Source organism: Puma concolor, chromosome D1 (genome assembly GCF_028749965.1).
Source record: "Puma concolor isolate L17-30 chromosome D1, mPumCon1.1.hap2, whole genome shotgun sequence".
NCBI lineage: Eukaryota > Metazoa > Chordata > Mammalia > Carnivora > Felidae > Puma > Puma concolor.
Window position 1 is genome coordinate 57,433,257 of NC_141676.1, and position 24,810 is coordinate 57,458,066.

The following is a 24,810-nucleotide window of genomic DNA, read 5'->3' on the forward strand; positions in this document are numbered from 1 at the left end:
CTGAAATGTCCAGAAAAGGCAAATTTATAGAGCCATAAAGCTGACGGTTGCCTTGGGCAACAGAGATTGACTACAAACAAGTACAGAAAACTTGGATTTGCAGAAATATTCTAAAACTGAACTGTGCTCATGATTGCATAAATCTATAAATTTGCAAAAAAAAAAAACCACATTTAATTACAAATGGATGATTTTCTTTTTAATGTTTATTTTCAAGAGAGCACGCGGGCGTTTTGGGGGGTGTACAGACAGACAGGGAGACACAGAATCTGAAGCAGGCTCCAGGCTCCAAGCTGTCAGCACAGAGCCCAACACAGGGCTCAAACTCACAAACTGCCAGATCATGACCTGAGCCGGACACCCAACCAACTGAGCCACCCAGGTGCCCGACAAACAGATGATTTTCAATGATACATAAATTATGCCTCTCAGAAGTATTTTTAAAAAGTAACTAGCAAGGGACAGCAAGCAGGAAGCTATAAATGAAATGTTTGGTGATGTAGGTAATAGCTACGGCTGCGTTACAGCTAATAAGAACTCAGTGTTCTAATTCTTACTTTCATATATGCTTGAAAATTTTTCATAATGAAAAGTTTTCTTAAATAAGAAAACAAATAACTTTTTTTAAATTAGCAGATTTGAAAACTTCACCAAAAATGTACCAATATGTATTGCAAGTATGTACCAATAGCAAATAAATGCATGAAAATGATGCTTAACATTATTAACTGTTATGTAAATGCAAATTAGAACTACAATAAATATCACTATGAACCTATTACAAAATCTGAAATTGGAAAGACTATATGCAGTGTTGGGGACGATGCAGAGCAACTGATAACTCTCATATACTGCTGATGGGAACATAAAATAGTACAATGTCTTTGGAAACAGTTTGGCAGTTATTTAAGAAAGACCCAGCCATTATACTCCAATGTATTTACCAAAGAAAAATGAAACCATTTCATACACAAAAATGTTCATAGTAGCTTTATTTCTAATATCTAAAAATAGAAACAACTCAAATATCCATCAAGAGGTGAATGCATAGGGGCACCCGGGTGGCTCAGTCACTTAAGGGTCTAACTCTTGACTTTGGCTCAGGTCATGATCTCATGGTTCCTGAGTTCAAGCCCTGTGTGGGGCTCCGTGCTGCTGGTGCAGAGCCTGCTTGGGACTCTCTCTCCCTCTCCCTTTTTCTCTGTACCTCCCACGCACACATACACTTTCTCTCTTTCTCTCTCTCTCTCTCAAAAGAAATAAACTTAAAAAAAAAAAGTGATGGATAAACAAATTGTGGAAACCCATACAATACTACTCAGCAAAAAAGAGAAATGAACTACTGATACAACATAACTGAAATAATTATGCAATAATTGTAAATAATTATGCTGATGAAAAAGCCAAACAAAAGAGTACATATAATTCTACTTATATGGAATTAAACTTCTAAAAAATGCAAACTCATCTATAGTGATAGAAAGTAGATTAGAGATTGCCTGAGTAATAATGGGGGAAAGATGACTACTGAAGAGTGAGTGAAAGGGAAGGATTATAATGAGACATTATAATCTTTTGGTAGCTATAGACATGTTCTTATCTTGATTGTGATGATAGTTTCACGTGGTATATAATTCAATAAGGCTGTATAAGAAAACAGTATAGTGAATACTTGTATAAGAGTGAGGGCAGTAAAGGGGGAGCACAAGAGGGATTTTTGGGGTGGTGTTAATATTCTGTTCTTTTTTTTTTTTGAGAGAGAGAGAGAGCATGTGTGAGTGTGGGAAAGGGTCAGAGAGAGAGAGAGAGAGAATATCCCAAGCAGCCTCCACACCCAACACAGAGCCTGAAGCAGGGCTTGATCCCACGACAGGATCATGACCTGAGCTGAAATCCAGAGTCAGACACTCAAATGACTAAGCCATCCAGGTTCTGTTTCTTGACCAGGGTACTGGCTATAGGGGTGTGTTCCCTGAAAATTCATGGAGCTGTGCACTTAGGATCTACACATTTTTCTGTATGCATGTTATACATCAATTTTTAAATGGCTTATTAAAAATATGATATTATTATACATTCAACAGAATGTATACTTTTTGGGGCGCCTAGGTGGCTCAGTCGGTTAAGTATCCGACTTCAGCTGAGGTCATAACTGTGCGGTTCTTGAATTTGAGCCCCACATCTGGCTCTGTGGCTCTGTGCTAACATTAAATAAACATTAAAAATTAAAAAGAATGTTACTTTTTAATTTCAGACAATACCAATTCTTGGCAAAGATGTGGAGCAACTGAAACTTTCATACATTGCTGCTAAGCATGTAAACTGGTATAATCGCTTTCGAAAACTAGCTATAACTACTTAAGTGCTAATATACATATATACCTGGTGACCCAGTATATACCTAGTTCTACACCTAGGTATACCTAACAGATATGAATCTACATATCCAACATATATGAAGCTCAAAACTTAATGCTGAATGAAAGAAATCAGAAGAGTACATAGTACATGATATTATTTAATTTAAATTCAAAAACAGTAAGAAATCCAAAGTAACAATTATTCTGATAAGAATCAGTGTACTGGTTACCACTGGAAGGTAGGAGTAATAACTGCTTCTGGGACCCTGGTAATGTTCTACATCTTAATCTGAATAGTAGTTACAAGGCTGTGTTCACTTCATAAAAATTTATCAAACAGTATACTGAATATTTATCCATCTTACTGTATATATGTAATATTTCAATTCCTAAATCTTTAAGCAACATGGGGCTTGAACTCATGACCCCGAGATCAAGGGTTGCATGCTCTACAACTAAGGTAGCCAAGTACCCCATTTCCATTTTTAAGATCTACTCCCCCAAATTTCAACTCTATACTGAGCCAGAGAAGGAAAGAAAAATAATTTAAATAGTCCAGCTGTCCTCTATGACCACACCCTATCACCAATGAGAGTTATGTCCTCAGAGAGCAAATGCAAATAATAAGCCTGACATAATCAGTGTAAACTGGCAAAATCCACAGACAGAATGTCAGTCATTTCAGGGGTTTCTCTTCTATTGACAAGAAGTAAAAACACTGTTGAGGCGACTAAAAAAAGAGTGTAGAGATAGCTTTGTCTATATCCACAAGAAATGAATTGAAAAATTAACTGGAAAAACATTGAAGAGTAAGAACTGAGAAAAATCATCTGAAATGAAAATATGACAAATAACAAGAAGAATCAGCACCCTGACTCTCCATAAATGCTCAAATGTCCCAATCAGAGAGATACCGAAACATTTTAATTTCTGAATATTATTACATGAAATTTTGAACTATATATTATTAGGTGCCATATACCATTTATACATTATTATATAGAACTGTATAAACAAAACCAGGTAAAATTTACTTAAAAGACATTTAAAGAAAATTTTCAAGAATAAATTAGACTGCTTTCTAAATGCAATTCTACTTTACTATATACATACATATATACACAAAAAGTACATACATCTACATAAAAATATCATAAATATGTTATAAACACACTTACAAACACACATAAAAACACATATGTGCCCTTAATTGAACAAAAGATAGAAATCTAAATATATCACTTAGAGTGAGAAAAATAACAAAGCCACTAAAATAGTGCTGTATTACATTGGAAAGGATAGGCCAAAAAGGAATGGCTTAGGAAGCTAATTTCTCATTTATTATAAGAAGTAATCCAGCAATAATGTCTAGAGTTGACAAATCATGAATCAGTTATAAGCACATTATTTAAAGATATGGAAATGATCACCAGGAGAACCAAAACAGTTGTCTACCTTTAATCTTTTCTCCGAGGGTGGTGATTGCAATTGGGACAAAGGACTGCTGATTTTCATACAATTTAATGTACTCTTATATTTTTAACCATGAACCTATCCTACTTATTTTATTATTAAACTTTTAAATCATGTTACAGAAAAATAGATCACACAAAAATTTTCCACTTCATATAAATTTTAAGAACAGATCATATACTTTGATCCCAGGGGAAACATATCTGTAAAGGGCATGATAACTGTCCCTATTTCACAGGTTTATTGAGAGGATTAAACCAGATAACATAATGTAAAATAATCAGCAAAGTGCCTGGCACAAGGATTCAATAAATTTTACCCATCATTACTAATACTTCCTATATAAGCACAGAATAAGGTTCAACACTAATTACTAGAACTGATGCTAATTTGTTATGTAAAACACCTGATTAATAACCACTCAATAACAACTGAATTAATGAATCTATCTAGTTTTCAAGAAACGGATAATTATCTAAGACTATCAAATAAAACACAGTTACCTTGTTAGCTACAATGAAATCAGAGTAAAAATTAAAATCAAAATCTGACAAAACACAAAAAAAATCATATCCCAATTTCACTATTTATAAGAATAACAACAGCAGCCATAAGTAGTTACCCTGTACAGCATTTCCTTCTAATGTTTTCCTGTATTTTTAAATTTTGTTTCACATACAACTTTTATAATTTTGGGAGTGGGAGGAGATCGATTTTAGAATTCTATTCCACAAAGAAAGCAATTGCTTACAAGGGCCAAAATTTCCAAATCATGTCATACTATTTTTGTACAAGGAAAGGTAATTATTATTTCTTACATATCTATAAAATGATATATCAACATAATTTTTTCTTGGCACATTTAGTTATCTGGGAGCAAATAAGATTCTAATTAAAATAAAAGAATGAAAAGGGGTGCCTGGGTGGCTCAGTCGGTTGAGCGTCTGACTTCAGCTCAGGTCATGATCTCATAGTTCATGAGTTCAAGCCCTACATTGGGCTCTGTGCTGACAGCTCGGAGCCTGGAGCCTGCTTCAAATTCTGTGTCTCCCTCTCTCTCTGCCCTTCCCCCATTCATGTGCTGTCTCTCTCAAAAATAAATAAACATTTTTTTTAATTTAAATAAATAAATAAAAGAATGAAATGCTTAAATTTCCCTAGAAATAGAACTATGTCATCCATTCAAAGTACATCATTCTCTGTCAATAGGGACCTAAATAAATGCCCGACTGAACAAAATAAACCTTCCATAAGACTGCAAAGAATGGGATATGTAAGAGAATGAATATACAGCTGACGCTTGAACAATGCAGCAATTAGGGATGCCAACCCCCAATGTAGTCAAAAATTCCCATATAACTTTTGACTCCCTAAAAATTTAACCACTAATTGCTACTATTGACCAGAAGACTTACTGATAACATAAGCAGTCAATTAGCATATATTTTATATTATATACTGTATTTTTACAATAAAGTAAGCTAGAGAAAAGAAACTGTTATTAAGAAAACTATGAGGAAGAGAACATACATTTACAGTACTGTACATATATTTATCAAAAAAAACCCCACATATTGGTGGACAATCATAGTTCAAGCCCATGTTGTTCGAGAGTCACCTATATATACTTATAAAGTATATGCATTATTATTTATATTTGTAAATACCTTACAACTGCTATAAATATTATCTTCTCTCCAAAAGTTCATAACCTTCATTGTAGTAAGGAGCAACTTAGCTCCTCATCTAGAGATTCAAATGGAGTAAAGAGAGAATCAAAGTGAGATAGTCAGAAATAAGAAGAAAAACAGGATGCCGGGATAACAAGTTTCTCTCTAATGAGTATATCTGCCTTTAAGCCAAAGAAGAGGTATACCTAGAATGGTCATCTCAGTTTCCAAGCTTACCTGTGCATACTCTCTTTCAATAGCAGCCTTCTTCTGACTGAATGTCCTAAAAACACAAATAAAAATTCATTAGCAGAAGTATAACAATAATTTTATGTAAATTTATCAACACATCCTCAGATACTACCTGGTAAAAACTGTGTTCAGGGAAAGGACAATATTTTATTCATCTTATGTTCTAGGAACACTGCTGACAAAAGGCTCTGGACTCAGAAAAACTACATTCAAATTCTGGCTCTACCACTTAGTAGCCCTATGGTCTTGGTCGAGTCACTTGACTTCTCTATGCCTCAAAATGGGGATAGTTATAACAGTACCCATGTCAAATGATAGAGTAAAATTTAGTTATTTAGAATATATTAAGTGCTTGGGGCGCCTGGGTGGCTCAGTCGGTTAAGCACCCAATTCTGGTTTTTGGCTCACAGTTCATGAGTTCAAGCCCCACATTAGGCTCTGCGTTCACAGTGCAGAGCCTACTTGGGATTCTCTCTCTCTGTATCTCTCTCTCTCTCCCCCTCTCCCTGCCCTCTCCCTCCCACTCTCTCTCTCTCAAAAATAAATTAAAATATATATATGTATATACATATATATATGTATGTATATATGTTATCTTCTCACCTATCATAAATACCCAGGCAGAAGAAACTAAAATGAACTAGCTTATACTTTCATCATTAAAAAATCTGAAAACTGGGGCACTTCGGTGGCTTAGTCGGTTAAGTGTCTGACTCTTGATTTCAGCTCAGGTCAGTAATCCCAGGGTCATGGGACTGAGCCTTGCATCAGGCTCTGCCCTGGGAGTGAGGCTCTCCCCACCTGTGCTCACTCGCTCTCAAAAAAAAAAAAAAAAAAAATCTGAAAACTTACCCATATTTTGAAGGAGGTAGTATTTTCTAATATTTCACAAAACATGAAAGCAAACATTCAAGCTATTCAGTAGTAGTATTCATTTAGCATTCAGTGTTTATTTATTTAGCTTGAAAGCCTAGATGTAACTCATCTTAAAATAAGGATGTTCAAGTGAAGTCTCCAAGAAAATGGAACTCTTATTCTGAATGTGCGTATCAATTAATTTTAAAATTCTCGGTGGATTTTTAATTGTTATGAAACAATTACATGTCTACTAAGTAATTTTGTGTTCTAAAGAAAGAAAACAAATCCAAGTTGACAACTATTCAAAATCAACATCATTAATATTAGAAACCTATTTGTTATAATTCACAGTATCAAGAGAGAACAAAAAAATCTTCTCATAATCTCCATAGAAGATGAAAAGGCATTTGTTAAAATTCAACATCAGTTTCTCATAAACATCTTTAAAAATATTAATGGATGCTATAATTAAACAGATGGACAAGAACAAGCGATGGCAAAGATGTAGAGAAATTAGAACTGGTACAATGCTGGTAGGAATATAAAATGATGCAGCTGCTTTAGAAAATCATAGTGTAGGAGTTCCTCAAAAGGTTAAACATAGAGTTACCATATTGACCCAGCAGTTCTATTCCTAGGTACATACCCAAGAAAACTTGTCTATATAAAAACTTGTAAACAAATGTTCATAGCAACATTATTCATAATAGCCAGAAAGTGGAATCAACCCAAAAGTCCATTAACTGGTGAACAGATAAATAAGATGTGCTATATCATATGATAGAATATTATTCAAAAAAGGAATGAAATATTGATACATGATACAGTATGGATGAACCTGGAAAACACTATGCTAAGAAGCCACATAAAAGGACACATATTACATGATTTCATTTATACAGAATGTCCCAGAATAGGCAAGCCTACAGAGACATAAAGTAGATTAGTGGTTGCCAAAGGTTGGAGAGTTAAGTTTGCCATATTTCAAAAGCATTTTTCTTTTACCTAAATAGGTTGATTATAAAGTTCACATGGAAAAAATGAACACTTAAGAACAGTTATTAAGATTCTGAAAAAGTATTTCAAAAGACCTACCTTCACCACATAACAAAAACTAATTTAATAAGGTGGCAATAATTAAGATAGCTTAGTAATGGAACATGAATAAACAGAAAGATAATGAAACAGAAGTCAGAAATGCACCTAAATACACAAAAATTTAGTAACTGAAAAAGAAGATATTTTGATTCAAAGGAGAAAACATGGATTACTTAGTAAATTCTACTGCGTCAACTTTACAAGAGGACGCAGTGTTAAGTAAACAGAAAAGTTACAGATTAATGTATATATAGTATACTATCTTTTTACATGAAAATGTTTACCCATATATGCTGTATTATAATTACAATACTACTCCATTAGAACACAGATAGTCCCCAACTTGCAATGGTTCGACTTACAATTTTTCGACTTTACAATGGTGCAAAAGTGATATGCATTCAGTAGAAACCGAACTTCAAATTTTAAATTTTGATCTTTTCCTGGGCCAGCACAAAACTCTCCACTGTTGTGCAAGGAAGCATCAGTGCGCCCCAGCTCCCAGTCAGCCACGCAATCACAATGGTAAACACCTTATTTATAACCAACAATTCTATACCCATACAACAATCCTGGTTTTCGCTTTCAATACAGTAGTCAATAAATTACATGAGATTGTCAACACTTTGTTATAAAATAGGCTTTGCGTTAAATGATTTTGCCCAACTGTATGCTAATCTAAGTGTTCTGAGCACGTTTAAGGTAGGCTAGGCTAAGCTATGATGTTTTGTAGGTTAGGTATACAAAATGCATTTTTGACCTAATGTCATTATTTTCAACTTTCAATGGGTTTATCAAAACATAACCCCACTGTAAGTCAAGGAAGATCTGTAGTCCCTTAAATGAAAAACTATTCTGTGGAAAAATGCCTACTGTGGTCCCCTAGGAAATCACTGTGATAGAATTCTCTGAAATATTAACAAGAAACTGGCTTGACAATGGCTCCATATGAAGAAAGGAACTGGTGTTAGAAGACCTTTTACTGCATTGTTTGTGTTATTTGAATTCATACCATGTGGATGTGTATATATTTTTGAGGTGAAATTTATATGACATACAACTAATAATTTTAAAAAATGTTTTTAACATTTATTTATTTTTGAGAGACAAAGAGACCGAGCATGAGCTGGAAAGGGGCAGAGAGAGAGAGGGAGACACAGAATCAGAAGCAGGCTCCAGGCTCCAAGCTGTCAGCACAGAGCCCGATGCAGGGCTCCAACTCACCAACCACGAGATCATAACCGAATGAGCCACCCAGGCACCCCACAATTAACCAGTTTAAAGTGTTCAGTTAAAAAAAATAAATAAATAAAAGAAAATAAAGTAAATAAAAATAAAAATTAAATACATAAATAAATAATAAAGTGTTCAGTTCAACAGCATTTCATGTGTTCACAGTATGCAACTACCACCTCTACCCACTTTCAAAACCTTTTCATTACTCCAGAACACTCCATATTCATTAAGTAATCACTCTCTCCATTCCCCCTCCTTTTATCCCTGGCAAAAAGTAATATATTTTTCTGCCTCTATTACATATTTGCCTATTCTGGAGATTTCATATAAAAGGAATCATACATGACCCTTTGTATCTGACTTCTTTCACTTAGTATGTTTCCAAGGTCCAAGTTGTAGAAGGTATCAATACTCCATTACCTTTTGTGACTGAATTATTATTCCACTCCACTGTAAAAATCCAATTATTATTATACTCCATTGTATGGATATACTACAATTTGTTTATTCATTTATCTACTGATGAATTTGGGTTGTTTCATATCTTACCTATTATAAATAATGTTGCTATAAACAACATATATAAAGAATAAATCCCTGTAATAGTTATTTCTCTAATAAAATCCAATATTCTAAATAATTTTTCTAAAACAAATCTGATCAAGCTACTCTCCTACTAATATTCCTAAAAAAGCTCATCACTCCCAGAGTAAAAATCTAAACTCCCTTAAGGTTGTATGTGACTTTATCTCTGTAAACTCCCCCATTCACATCTCAGACCCCAGCTAAAGTTCTTAAAAGGACCAGTAGGCTCATGCTCATAGTCTAGCAAATGTACTCCTTTTTACTTGGAATTCCCTTTCCCCATTATTTGGCTTAATTCTTCCTCATCCTTCAAAACTTAGCTTAAGCATAACCTCTAAAAAGTCTTCCTGAATTCCACTTGTGATTTGGATACCCTTTCTCTAAGGTCCTCCAGCATGTTGTAACAAAGCACCTGCTTCAAGTATTTTAATTGTGAATTGACTAGAGTTCCCTGAGAGCAAGGAGTGTGTTTTGTATTTATATGTGTAGCACAGTGCCTGAAAGCTAAAGAAGTTTATTCAGTAAATGTTTGCTGAATGAATGGATAGAAACTAAATAATCAGGTTTCAGGCTCTTCATGAGTATGAATTAAATAGCTCAGTAGAACCAAGATCACAATCTATATCCATATGGACCAGTTAAGTTTCTCAACCTTGGACAGACTGTATCAGAAAACCTAACTATTTTGTGTACATGAGCTTTAAAAAACAAGGAGGGTATATGAATGTGCAGTAAAGGATTAACCTTGCCCCAAGAGAGGTCTGGCCTTTGCCCTTGACTTCTGGGGAATGATCTCTAAACCTATGGAATGTCATGTCTGATAACAGTGTTTTTGTTTACCTGGGGACCTTAGGCCATGCATAGTCTATGATAGCAATGTGATTTATTGAGAGTGGTGTGGAGGAAAGGGGGGGTTCCTAACACATGGTTATCAGTTCAACCTCTGAAGAAGCTGGAAACTAATAAGGTCAGCCACATGGGCAGTTAATCATATCATGGTGACCAAATACACCTCTTCTCTTGGCTGATTATAAGGTAATATCCTTTCACTATAAAACACACACACACACACACACACACACACACACACACACACACACACACTTCAGTAAACTTTCAATGAATTCTGTGAGTCCTTCTATTGAATTATCAAATCTAAGGGTGGTCCTGGGGCTCCCTGATCTTGCAAATCATGTCAGAAGTGAGGGTAACCTTTGAGACCTCCAAACTTGCGGTTGGTGTCAAAAGTGAGAGTTGTCTTGGGGACTCCCTAACTCAATAATTCATCACCAGGATAAGCAGAACACCTAAGAATGTTCAAATTATTAATGGTGGTAGTGGAAATGGGATAATAACCATAATGATGAATGTTAAAAATACAGAAAAACACACATACCAGATGGCTAAAACTTAAAAGACTGGTAACTATAAATATCAATGGGATGATAGAGCTATAAAACTCTAGTATGTTGGTGGTGGGAATGTAAAATAATACAACCACTTTGGGAAAAAATATGGTTTTTATTATATAATTAAGCACACATCTATCTTGACACAGCAATTCTAATAGTGGGCATTTACCAAGAGAGATGAAAATACACATCCCTAAAAACACTCAACAAAAATATCTATAGCACCTTTATTCATAAACAGACAAAAACAGGAAGTAGTCCAGGTGTCTATCACTGGCATAATAGATCAACAGTGATATATACTCAAAATATATAAAGAACTTTTAAAACTCAATACCCAAAAAATGAATAACCCAATTAAAAATAGGCAGACAACATGAATAGACATCTTTCCAAAGAAGACATACAGATGGTCAGCAGACACATGAAACGATGCCCAACACCACTGATCATCAGGAAAACACAAATCAAAACTACAATGAGAGATCACCACCTCACACCTGTCAAAATAGCTAAAATCAACAACAAAAGAAACAACAGATGTTGGTGAGGATGTGGAGATAGGGGAACCCTCTTGCACTGTTGGTGGGAACACAAACTGGTGCAGCCACTCTGGAAAACAGTATGGAGGTTCCTCAAAAGTTAAAAAAGGAGTGCCTAGCTCAGTTGATTAAGCGTTGGACTCTCGATATCGGCTCAGATTGTGATCTCACACTCGTGAGATAGAGCCCTCCGTTGGGCTCTGTGCTGAGCATGGATCCTGCTTGGGATTATCTCTTCCCCTTTCTCTCTCTGCCCCTCCCCTGCTTATGCACACACACGTGCTCACTCTCTTTCTCTCTCTCAAAATAAATAAATAAACTTTTTAAAAAAGTTAAAAATAGAACTATCCTACAATCCAGCAATCGCACTACTAAGTGTTTTATCCAAAGAATATAAAAATACTAATTCAGAGATACATGCACCCCAATGTTTACAGGAGCATTATCCACAATAGCCAAACTATGGAAGCAGCCCAAGTGCCCATCAACTGATGATAAAGAAGATGTGATACATATATATTCATAATGGAATATAACTCAGCAATAAAAAATGAAATCTTGCCATTTGCAGGGACATGGATGGAGCTAGAGAGTATTATGCTCAGTGAAAATAAGTCAGAGAAAGATAAATACTGTATGATCTCACTCATCTGTAGATTTAAGAAACAAGGCAAATAAGCAAAGGCAAAAAAAAAAAAAAAAAAGAGGCAAACCAAGAAACAGACTCTACACTATAGAGAACAAACTGATGGTTGCCAGAGGGGATGTGGGTGGGGGAATGGGTAAAATAAGTGAGGGAGATGAAGAAGTACCCTTGTAGTGAGGAGCACAGGGTGTTATATGGAAGTGTTAAATCACTGTATTGAACACTTGAAACTAATATTACATTGTATCTTTAACTGGAATTTAAATAAAAACTTTTTTTTAAGGTTTTTTAAAATGGTGATATATTCTTTTTTTTTTTAAGGTTTTCATTCATTTTTTAAAGACAGAGACAAAGACAGAGACGGAGCACGAGTGGGGGAGGGGTAGAGAGCGAGGCAGACAGAATCCGAAGCAGGCTCCAGGCTCTGAGCTGTCAGCCTGATGCAGGGCTCGAACCCACAAGCTGTGAGATCACGACCTGAGCCAAAGTCGGATGCTCAACCGACTGAGCCACCCAGGTGCCCCTAAATGGTAATATATGCTTAAAATAGAAAAAAAAATGAGTATTAAATATGCATGGACTAAAAAAACAAAAAACAAAAACAAATGAACTATAACTACCACATTTTACTACTCTGAGTTAGTTCACCTCTGTTATTTTATAAATAATACTTTAAATAGAACTAATATTAGGATATAAAAAATAATTTTTTAACATGGACAGCAAGCTGGGGTAAGGGAATTAGTGCTTATATTATTAGCATATTGATAATTCTTTCATTAAGAAAAAAACCTTTATAATTTTGTTCTGGAATACAATGGCTGTTTTTAGGGGTATTATTACAGCAAATATGGCAATAACATTAAAATGATGACATGAGGGGCGCCTGGGTGGCGCAGTCGGTTAAGCGTCCGACTTCAGCCAGGTCACGATCTCGCGGTCCGTGAGTTCGAGCCCCGCGTCAGGCTCTGGGCTGATGGCTCAGAGCCTGGAGCCTGTTTCCGATTCTGTGTCTCCCTCTCTCTCTGCCCCTCCCCCGTTCATGCTCTGTCTCTCTGTGTCCCAAAAATAAATAAACGTTGAAAAAAAAAAAAATTTTTAAAAAATAAATAAATAAATAAATAAATAAAATGATGACATGAAACACAAAAAACTTTTTTTTAAACAAAGCAAGTAGAATAAAGAACTGAAACTATAAAAGTCTGGCACAGAGGAAATTACTTGGCTCCTAATAAAAATAGTCACCAACATTCATCAAGTATCTTCTGAATTTCAGGTATTCTGCTAAAGAGGCATTGGAAATAAAAAGATGAATAAGACATAGACTCTCTTCTCAAGGGATCCATTAAGACAAGGTATAAATGGATGATGCCAAGATCCACAAATGCTATCGTCATAAAATGAAAAGCAGAAAGTGTTCTTATTTCTTATTAATTAGGCAGGCAACCTTGGGCAAGTTAATTTTCCTGACTGTGCTTCAGTGTCCTATTGGTTAAATGGGAATAAAAAGAACACCTACCTCACAGGATTATTATGAAGATGAAATGTACATATTTGTAAAGCACTTAGAACAGACTTGGCACATACTAAATGTTAGACAAGTCTTTGTTAAATAAGTGCAAATACATTCCACAGCTTAGAATTATCAAATTTAATCCAGTTTAAATATTTTGACTAAATGAATATGCACAGCACTAACAAAAAATACATTTTAAGCAACTCTGGTCTTCATGACAGAGCAAAGTGAAAATCTTCTTACTCCTCCCAGAAGTTACTCAAAAGCAATAAAGAGAATAAAAAACATACATGCAAACATGATCTCCAATAAAACTAGGAAACATATGAAATATAAGTGAAAGATAAGCCAAAAGAGAGACAAACTGGAGAAGGAGGGTGAATATAAGGCACAAGGCTCCAAAACTCAAGGGGGGAGGTGTCTACATTTCTTCAAGTATACTTCCTGAGGTATAAAATTTAAACCACATTTGCAACAACGAAAACAGGGGACGTGGGCTGGGGAAAGAGCTTTGTTGTTCACAGTTTGAAGAAGTAGAGGAGACAGTACTAAATTAGGAATCACATAAACAAGCTACACTAGCAGAAATTAGGTTGCTGGTGTGGCAAAAAGATAGTGAGACAGCCTGCACTACCAACGGTCCAATCTTCTCTGGTAAAGGAGAAATAAAATAAATTAATACACACAAACCTGGTTGTAAAGAAAATTACTGTAGATTTGGAAGACTGCAGCTACCCTGAGATACCTACAAAAAGTAGTACGGGGAAAACCCCCTTCATTCAAAAAATAAATAACCCAAATGTAAATTTTAAAAAAGGAAAAACAGTAGCCAAAGGACACTCATGAGAAAAATGCTGCCATCAAGCAAATGAAATACGTAACCAATATTTCAAATGAACTTTTAAAACTTAAGTAATAATTTTAAAAACTAATAAAGAAATACCACTTTCAGATCAAATTACAATGTTCAAATGCCAAGAGAAGAGCAGTGGAGAAAGTGGGGGTTCCCTCTTGTTCCTGATGTTAGGGGGAAAGATGTGTCTTTTGCCACTGAGTACAGCTGACCCTTACACAATACAAGCAGTCAAAAATCCATGTATGGCTTTTGACTCCCCAAAACCTTAACTATGCATAGCCTACTGGTGACTGTAAGCCTTACCAATAACAAACAATTAACACATTTGTATGTTATATTATATACTGTATTCTTACCATAAACTAAGCTACATAAAAGAAAATGTTATTAAGAAAATCATAAGGAAGAGAAAATAAATTTATAGTACTGTACTGTATTTATCAAAAAAATTTGGACCCACATGGTTCAAACCCATGTTGTTCAAGGGTCAACTGTATAATGAATGTTACTGTGGGTTTTTCTATGAGCCCTTTATAATATTAAGGAAGTTTCCGGGGCACCTGGTGGCTCAGTCAGTTAAGCATCTGACTCTTGGTTTCAGTTCTAGTCATGGTGTCATGGTTCACTAGATCAAGCCCCATGCTGCGCTCCAAGCTGATAGCTCGGAGCCTGCTTGAGATTCTCCTTCTCCCTTTCTCTCTGCCACTCCCTCCCTCTCTCTCAAAATAAATAATTTTTTTAAAAGGAAGTTTCCTTTTATTCCTAGTTTACTGAGTGTTTTTTAATATATTTGTCTAAATTTTTTGAGTATAACTGACACAGGATGCTACATGTGCTTATATGTGTTACAATATTTCAGGTATATAACAGTGATCCAACTTCTCTTTAAGTTATGCTATGATCATCACAAGTGTAGCTACCATCTGTTACCACACAGTGCTCTTACAATATCATTGACTATATTTTCTATGCTGTGCCTTTAGTTTACTGAGCAGTTTTAACATGAAAAGGTGCTGAATTTTGTCAAATGCTTTTCCTGTCTCTATTGACATGATTATATGGTTTTGTCCTTTGTTCTATTTGTATGGTGTATTTCATTCATTGATTTTCTTACATTGAACTTTTACATTCCTGGGATGAATCTCACTCTGTCAAAGTGTATAATCCTGTAAATGTGTTGTTGTTTTTTGAGAATTTTTCCATCAATGTTCATAAGGGATATTGATCTGTAGTTTTCTTGTGATATCTTTGTGTGACTTTCATATCAGAATAATGAGGACCTCATAGAATGTGAGTGTTCCCTTCTCTAATTTTTTTTGGTGGGGGGGGTTGGGGGGGGAGTGTTTGAGAAGGACTGGTGTTAATTCTTCTTTAACTGTTTAGTAAAGTCCACCTATGAAGATGTCTACTCCTAGACTTTTTGTTGGAAGGTTTTTAATTACTGATTCAATTTCATTATTTGTAAAAGGTCTGTTGAGAATTTCTATTCTTTTCTTGAATCAGTTTTGGTAATTTGTGTGTTTCTAGGAATTTGTCCTTTTCATCTAGGTTATCCAATTTGTTGGCATACAACTGCTCATAGTACTCTTATAATACTTTTTATTTTAATGGTAGAATAAAGAGTAATGCCCCCATTTTCATTTCTCACTTTAGCTATTTGCATCTTCTCTCTTTTTTCTTAGACTAGTTAAAGATTTACCTATTGTTGAGCTCTTCAAAGAATCGACTTTGGTTTCATTCATTCTCTCTACTGTCTTTCTATCCTCTATTTCATTTATCTCTGATCTAATCTTTATTATTTTCTCCCTTTTTCTGGTTTTGGATTTGGTTTGCTATTTACTAGTTTCTTGGGTGTAAAGTTAGGTTGATCTGAGATCTTTATTTTTAATGTAGGTGTTCAGAGCTACTAATTTCCCAGAGTAGCTTCACTGCATAGTGTAAGTTTTGGTATATTGTGTTTTTGTTTTCATTCCCGTCAAAGTATTTTCTAATTTTCCCAGTGATTTCTTTTGACCCACTAGTTATTTAAGAGTATGTAGTTCTGGGGCGCCTGAGTAGCTCAGTCAGTTAAGCATCCTATTTCAGCTCAGGTCATGATCTTGTGGTTCACAAGTTCAAGCCCCACGTTGTTCAACAAGGATGCCAACAAGGATGCCACAACCATTAAAAGGAGAAAGAATAGTCTTTTCAACAAATAGTGCTACAAGTGAATTTCCATATACAAAAGAATGAAATTGGACCCCTATCTCATTCCAAATGTAAAATTTAACTCAAAGTGGACCAAAGATTAAATGTAATAGCTAAAACTATTAAATTCTTAAAAGAAACCATAGGAGTAAATCTTCAAGATCTCCAATTTGGCAATAGATTCTTAAATGGAACACCAAAAGCATATCAAGAAAAGAAAAAAAAAAAGTAAAACAACTTCATCAAAGTTAAAAATATGCATCAAAGGACATTATCAGGGCAACTGGGTGGCTCAGTCGGTTAAGCGTCTGCCTCTGGCTCAGGTCATGATCTCAGTTTGTGGGTTCGAGCTCCGCATTGGGCTCTGTACTGACAGCTCAGAGCCTGGAGCCTGCTTCAGATTCAGTGTCTCTTCTCTCTCCCTTTGCCCCTCCACAGATCATGCTCTGTCTCTCTCTCTCTCAAAAATGAATAAATGTTAAAAAAGTTAAAAAAAAAAAAAAGACATTATCAAGGATATGAAAAGAAGGGTTGCCTGGCTGGCTCAGTCAGTAGAGCATGTGACTCTTGATCTTGGGATTGTGAGTTCAAGCCCCACATTTGATGTAGAGATTACGTTTAAAAAAACAAAAGGAAAGAATATGAAAGGGAAGGAAGGAAAGAAAATGAAAAGACAATAGAATAGGAAAATTATTTGCAAATCATGTATCTGATATAAGGGCTTAATATCCAGAATACATAAAGAACTCTTAAAAATCTATAGCAAAGAGACCAATGGCCCAATTTTAAAAAGGCAAAAGCAGGGGATTCTGGGTGGCTCAGTCAGTTGGTGTCTTACTCTTGATTTCAGCTCAGGTCATGGTCTTGCGGTTTATGGGATCAAGCCCCACGTCAGGCTCCGAGCTGACAGCACAGAGACTGCTTGGGATTCTCTCTCTCCCTCTCACTCTGCCCCTTCCCCTCCTCATGCTCTCTCTCTCAAGATAAATAAAACTTTTTTAAAAATTTAAGTTAAATTAAAAATGCAAAAGTATTAAATATACATTTTTCCACAGAAAATATACAAACGGTCAATAAGCACATGAAAGCACATGAAAAGATGTTCAACGTCCATTAGTCACTAGGAAAATGCAAATCAAAACCACCGCAAGTTATCACTTCGGACCCACTGGAATGGTTATACACAAAAGCAAAAGAACAAATACTGGCCAGGATGTGGAGAAGTAAGAACCTTCATACATTGCTGATGAGAATGTAAACCAGTACGGCTTCTAGAAAACAACCTGACACATCCTCAAAAAAAGTAAACACAGAATTACTATGTGATGTAACAATTCCACTCCTCAGCATACATACTCACAAGAAGTGAAAAATTAAAACAAAAGCTTATAGACCAAAGTTCATGGCAGTGTTATCCATAATAGCCAAAAAGTGGAAATAACCCAAATGCCCATCAACAAATCAATGAATATGCAAAATGTGGTATATCCATAAAATGAAATTTTATTTAGCCATAGAGAGTAATAAATACTGATACATATTACAACATGGATGAACCTCAAAAAATACTTGGTAAGTGAAAGAAGCCAGCCACAAAAGGCCACTGTATTTATAGGTTCTCCAGAGAAATAGAACCAAGATGATGTGTATATGTATAAAAAGATATTTATTTTAAGGTACTGGCTCACATGATTATGGAGGTTGGCAAATCTAAAATCTGCAGGGTAGGATAATAGGCTGGAGACCCAGAGAAAAGCCAATGTTGCCATTTAAGTCAAAGGTCATCAGGCTGGAGACCCACAAAGGAGCTGCTTTTAGGTCCAAAGGCCATCTGCTGCAGAATTCTCTTACCTGGGAAGGAAGCCAGTCTTTTGTTCTATTCAGGCCTTCAGCTGATTAGATGAGGCCCACCATATTATGGTGAGCAATCTGCTTTATTCAAAGTCTACTGATTTAAATATTACTCTCATACAAAAACATCTTCAGAAAAACATTCATATAATATTTGACACATGTCTGGGCACTGTGGCCCAGCCAAGTTGACATATAAATTAAAAATTACAGCCACATACTAAATGATTCCATTTTTATAAAATGTTGAGAGAAAGCAAATCCATAGAAATAAAAAGCAGATTAATCATTGTCATGAGCTCAGGGAAGGGGGTGAAATGGCAAGTGATTGCTTATTTGTATGGGGTTTCTTTCAGGGTAATAAAAATGTTCTGGAATTAGTGATGATACTTGTACAACACTGTGAATATACTGGAAACCACCTAATTGTATACTTTAAAATGTTAAAATAAGCATAACTTTCTGTTATGTTAAAACTTTACTTAATATTTGTTTTTTAAAGTTTATTTTATGTATTTTGAGAGAGAGAAAGCAGGGGAGGGGCAGAGAGAGACAGACACAGAATCCGTCAGTGCAGAGCCCAATGTGGAGCTCAAACCCACGAACAGTGAGATCATGACCTGAGCCTAAGTTAAGAGTTGGATGCTTAACAGACTGAGCTGCCTAGGTGCCCCAATTTTACTTAACAAAACAACTTATTGATATTTCCTGTGAATAAGATCCTGTCAATAAGAATACATCTGTATTATGGCACATTGACCCACCAATGGCACTTTTCCATGGTACGTGACACTTTATATTGCTAATGTTCAGCATATAAATGAATATTTATAGGGTACTGGCATCAAAAAAAAAAAAAAACCCACATGGGGGCACCTAGGTGGCTCAGTCAGTAAGCATCTGACTTCGGCTCAGGTCATGATCTCACAGTTCATGACTTCGAGTCCCACATCGGGCTCTGTGCTGACAGCTCAGAGACTGGAGCCTGCTTCAGATTCTGTGTCTCCCTCTTTCACTGCCCCTCCTCTGCTCACACTCTGTCCCTCTCTGTCTCTCAAAAACAAACATTAAAAAATAATAAAATAAAATAAAATAAAATAAAATAAAATAAAATAAAATAAAAATGACACATAGACCTACAACAGAATAGAGAGCCCAGAAACAGACCTATGTATATACAGTCAACTAATATTTGACAAGGGAGCCAAGAATACTCAATGGGGAAAGGACAGTGTCTTCAATAAATGGTAGTGAGAAGACTATCCACATATAAAAGGATGACACTGGACCCCTATTTTATACCACTTACAAAAATTAACTCGAAATAGTTAACTGTAAGACCTGAAACCATAAACCTCCTAGAAGAAAACATAAGGTAAAACAGTTCCTTGACATTGGTCTTGGCAATAATTTCTTGGAAATGATACAAAATCACCAGCAGCAAAAGCAAAAATAAACAAGTTTTACTACATCAAACTAAAAACCTTCTGCGCAGCAAAAGAAACAATCAACAAAATAAAAAGGCAACCTACAGACTGAGAGAAAATATTTACAAGCCAAATATTTGATAAGGTGTCACTATCCAAAATACATAAGAAACTCACAGAACTCAGTAGGAAAAAAAAATAATAATAACCCAATTAAAAGGGGGAAGAGGACCTGAAAAGACAGTTTTCTAAAGAAGACATACAAATGGTCAACAGGTACATGAAAAGGTACTCAACATCACCAATCATCAAGGAAACATAAATTAAAACCAAAATGAGATATTATTTCACACCTGTTCATATGGCAATTACCAAAAAGAAAAGAAACAAGTGTTGGCCAATGTGGAGAACACATAATCCTTAGGCACTGTTGGTGGGAATGTAAACTGGCGCAACCACTATGGAATACGGTATGGAGGTTTCTCAAAAAATTAAAAATAAAACTACCACATGATTCAGTAATCCCACTTCTGGGTTTGTATCTAAAGGAAATGAAATCAGTATCTTGAAAAGATATCTATATCCCTGTATTCAATATAGCATTATTCACAATAGCCAAGACGTAGGAACAACCTAAGTGTCCACTGACAGAAAAATGGATTAAAAAAGCATGGTCTGTGTGTGCACGCACATGTGTGTATACATACATACACAAATATATACATATACACAATGACACACACAAAAAAGGAAATCTAGCCATTTGCAAGATCAATGGAAATTGAGGGCATTATACTAAGTGAAATAAGTCAGACAGAGAAACATGCTGTATGATCTCACTTATATGTGGAATCAAAAAAAGCTAAAAAAATCACAGATAGAAACAGAATAGTCGTGGCTACAGGATGGGGGAAATGGCGAGATGGTGGTCAAAGGGTACAAATCAATACAAGATGAATAAGTTCTGGGGTGTATCGTATAGTTCTAAATGTACATCAGAGTGGCTATAGTTAACAATTGTAGATTATACATTGAAAGTTGCTAAAAAAAAAAAAAATAGACCTTAAATGTTCTTACCACACACACAAAAAAGTTAATTATGTGATATGATGGATGTGTTAACTAACCTACAGTGGTAATCATTTTGCAATATAGACATGTATTGAATCATCCCACTGTATACCTTAAGCTTCTACAACGTTATATGTCAATTACATCTCAATATAGCTGGAAAAAAATGAAATTCAAATGAAATGCCTTAACCAAAAACTGTCAAGAAACTAGAAATAAAAAGAAACTTCTGGGGTTCCTGGGTGGCTGAGTCAGTTAAGGGTCTGAATTTTTATCTCGGCTCAGATCATGATCTCATTGCTCATGAGATCAAGCCCTGCAATGGACTCTGCACTGACAGCACAGAGCCTGCTTGGGATTTTCTCTCTCCCTCTCTCTCTGCTCCTTCCCTGCTCATGCACAAGCATGGCTCGCTCATTCTCAAAATACATAAATAAACTTAAAAAAAAAAAAAAAAAGAACCTTCCTAGACCTGATTAAGGGCATCTATTAAAACTCTACAGATAAAACATGTGCAGTCTCAATGATTTTGACCTAAGATTAGGAAGAAAGCAAAGAGATAGAAAGTAAGGATGTCCACTCTCATCACTTCCATTCACTAACTGGTACAATATGAAAGGGCAAGAAAAGGAATGAGGCATAAGAATTGGAAAGGAAAAAGTCAAACTATCTTTTTTTTAGATGACATGATTATGTACAGAGAAAAAAAAAATTTTTTTACAGGGAAAATATTAAGAAATCCACAGAAAAGCTACTAACTTAGTAAATTTAGGTAGGTCACAGGATATAACCTAATATTCAATATTCACTTCCATATCAGCAATGAACAGTAAGAAAATGAATTTTTTCAATGCTCCATTTACAACAGCATCAAAAAATAAAATAAAATGTTTATAGATAAATTTAACAAATGATATGGAATACCAAGACACTGAAAAATGCAAAACACTGTGAAGGAACATTAAATATATTAAATAATAAATAAATGGAAAGATACCCTACATTCATGGACTGAAAGACTTTTATGTTATTAAAATGACAGTTCTACTGGAACTGAAAAACAGAGTCAATACAGTCACAATTAAAATCCTAGCAGGCCTTTTGAAGAAATTGACAAGTTAATAGTTAATAAGCTTTCTATTGAAAACAAAAAATCTAAAATAGCTAAAACACCTCTGAAAAAGAACAAGATGGGAAGATTTACATTACTTAATTTCAAGACTTACAATAAGACTATAGTTATCAAAACAGTGTGGTAGTGGCATGAAGATAAACAAATAGCTCAATGAATCAAAATAGTATCCATGAAAACACACACACACACCCCAAGTGATTTTCAACAAAGATGCAAAAGCTAATTCAATGCAGCAAAGATAAGTTTTTCAACAAATGGTGATGGAACAATGAACTTGAAATGGATCGTGACACTAAATGTTAAGCAGGGCACAAAAAAGCAAAGAAAAATTTGATGAAGCAGATTTCACCCAAATTTGAACCTTTTATTCTTTGAAAGACACAAGTTAAGAAAATGACAAAGCAAGCCACACACTAGGAAGGAGAAAAAATTATCTTATAAAGGGCTCGCATAAATAACTCTTACAGTTCAACATTAAGAAGTCAAACAATCCAATTTTTATTTTATTTTTTCAAAAAAAATTTTTTTAACGTTTATTTTTGAGATAGAGAGAGACAGAGCATGAACGGGGGAAGGTCAGAGAGAGGGACAGAGACGCAGAATCTGAAACAGGCTCCAGGCTCTGAGCTGTCAGCACAGAGCCCGACACGGGGCTGGAACACACAAAGCGCGAGATCATGACCTGAGCCGAAGTCGGCCGCTTAACCGACTGAGCCACCCAGGCGCCCCCAAACAATCCAATTTTTAAATATGGGCAAAAGATGTGAACTGGCATTTCACAAAAGAAACTATCTAAATGGTCAACAATAATGAAAAGATGTTTAACATCACTAGTCATTAACGAAATGCAAATTAAAATGACATGACATACCACCAAACACCCCACTAGAATTACTGAAGTTAAGAACGCTAACAATATCAAGTGTTTATGAGGATATGGTACAACTGGAATGCTCATATACTGCTGACAGGAATACCAAATGGTACAGCTACTCTGAAAACATTTTGGCTGTTTCTTATCAAGTGAATACACATGTATTAAATAAAGGACCCAGCAATCACACTCTTAGGTATTTACTGAAGAGAAATGAAAACAGGTCCATTCAAAGGCTTGTACACAACTATCACAGCAGCCAAAAAAGTAAACAGTTTGTAACAGCTAAAAACTGGAAACAATGAAATGCCCATCCACTGGTGAATGGATAAACAAACTGCAATATACCCTTACTATGGAAAACTACTTAGCAATAAAAAATGAGTAAAATATTAAGATATGCAACAATATGAATCTCAAAAAACACTGCACTGAGCACAAATTACACTGAATAAAATATGTTAAACACAAAAGTACCTACAGTATGATTCCATGTATAAGGAATTCTAGGAAAGACACAGATATAATGACAGAAAGAAGATCACTAGCTGTCTGCAGCTGGGGCATCAAAGGGCACAAGAAAACATTTTAAGCTGATGGAAATGTTCCATATCTTGAGCGTGGTGGTGATAATTTAATTACATACAATTACTAAAAAAATCAAACTATGTACGCTTGAAAATGATTTTTATTGCAGGCAAATCATACCTCAATAAAGTTGAAAGTAAATAAAACATAAAAGTGGAAAATAAATAAAAATTAAGTAACACCACTTCAGAATCTGCAAAAGACTGACATAAAAAATTTTTGGTTTATCATTTCTGAAAAGTCAAAGTGCTTCCATTGTTACAAGATTTGATTTCGAGTTAGTTTAGGATCATTGCCTGAACCTCTATGCTGGACCAAGTATCTGTCTGCTATATTCCCAAAGCATGTATCTGTCGTACTGCTAACTACATTACAGTGAAAATATCTCTGTATAATGCTAAGTGAAGTACAACACTCAGAGAAAGACAAACACCATATGATTTTCACTCACATGTGGAATTTAAGAAACAAAACAAATGAGCAAAGGAAAAAAAGAGAGACAAACCAAGAAACAGACGCTTAACTAGAGAGAACAAACTGATGGTTACCAGAGGGAAGGTGGGTGGGGGAATAGGTGAAACAGGTGAAGGTGATTAAGAAAGGAGTGTACCTGTACACTGGGTAATGTATGGAAATGTTGAATCTATATTATACTATACTAATAGCATATGTTTTATATATTAATATATGATACTGTACTATATACTATCAGACAATTCTGTATACCTAAAACTAATACAACACTGTATGTTAACTTTATTGGAATTAAAATTAAAAAATAAATAAAATAGGGAATACATACGTAGAAAAAAAATACCTGCATTTGTGTCTATCTCTCTTACATATCTTTGTACCTCCAAGCATTAAGTTTGATGCCTGGTACGCAGATGCTCAATTAAACTGAAATGAATCTATACAGAACTTACACATAAACTACAGATACATATACTTTTCAAGAAAAAAGTTAAGATATGCCAGAAAAGAAAAAAGGGCTTGTTAACATCAGCTTTCTTTACTTTAGAGTGTACACAAATTTATTTTAGATATTCATAAAATCTAATTATAACAAGCCATATTAATTTGACATGATATTCCTCTAAGAATCCCACAAATCAAGCAAATCCTCCTCCAGAGGTTTGTAAAAGCCTTTAAAAGTTCCCCTCATTAAAGTAT

General features: G+C 35.0%; 1 protein-coding gene across 6 annotated transcripts in view; it reads right to left on the reverse strand.

Annotated features, from left to right (window-relative positions):
- Positions 1-24,810, reverse strand: part of FCHSD2 (FCH and double SH3 domains 2) — a 302,118-nt gene that overhangs the window by 237,128 nt on the left and 40,180 nt on the right. For all 6 annotated transcript variants that reach the window (XM_086678247.1, XM_086678251.1, XM_025928470.2 and 3 more), the window contains exon 3: positions 5,741-5,786. In XM_086678247.1, the coding sequence (XP_086534373.1) occupies positions 5,741-5,786 (46 nt within the window). The remainder of the gene's footprint in view (positions 1-5,740; positions 5,787-24,810) is intronic.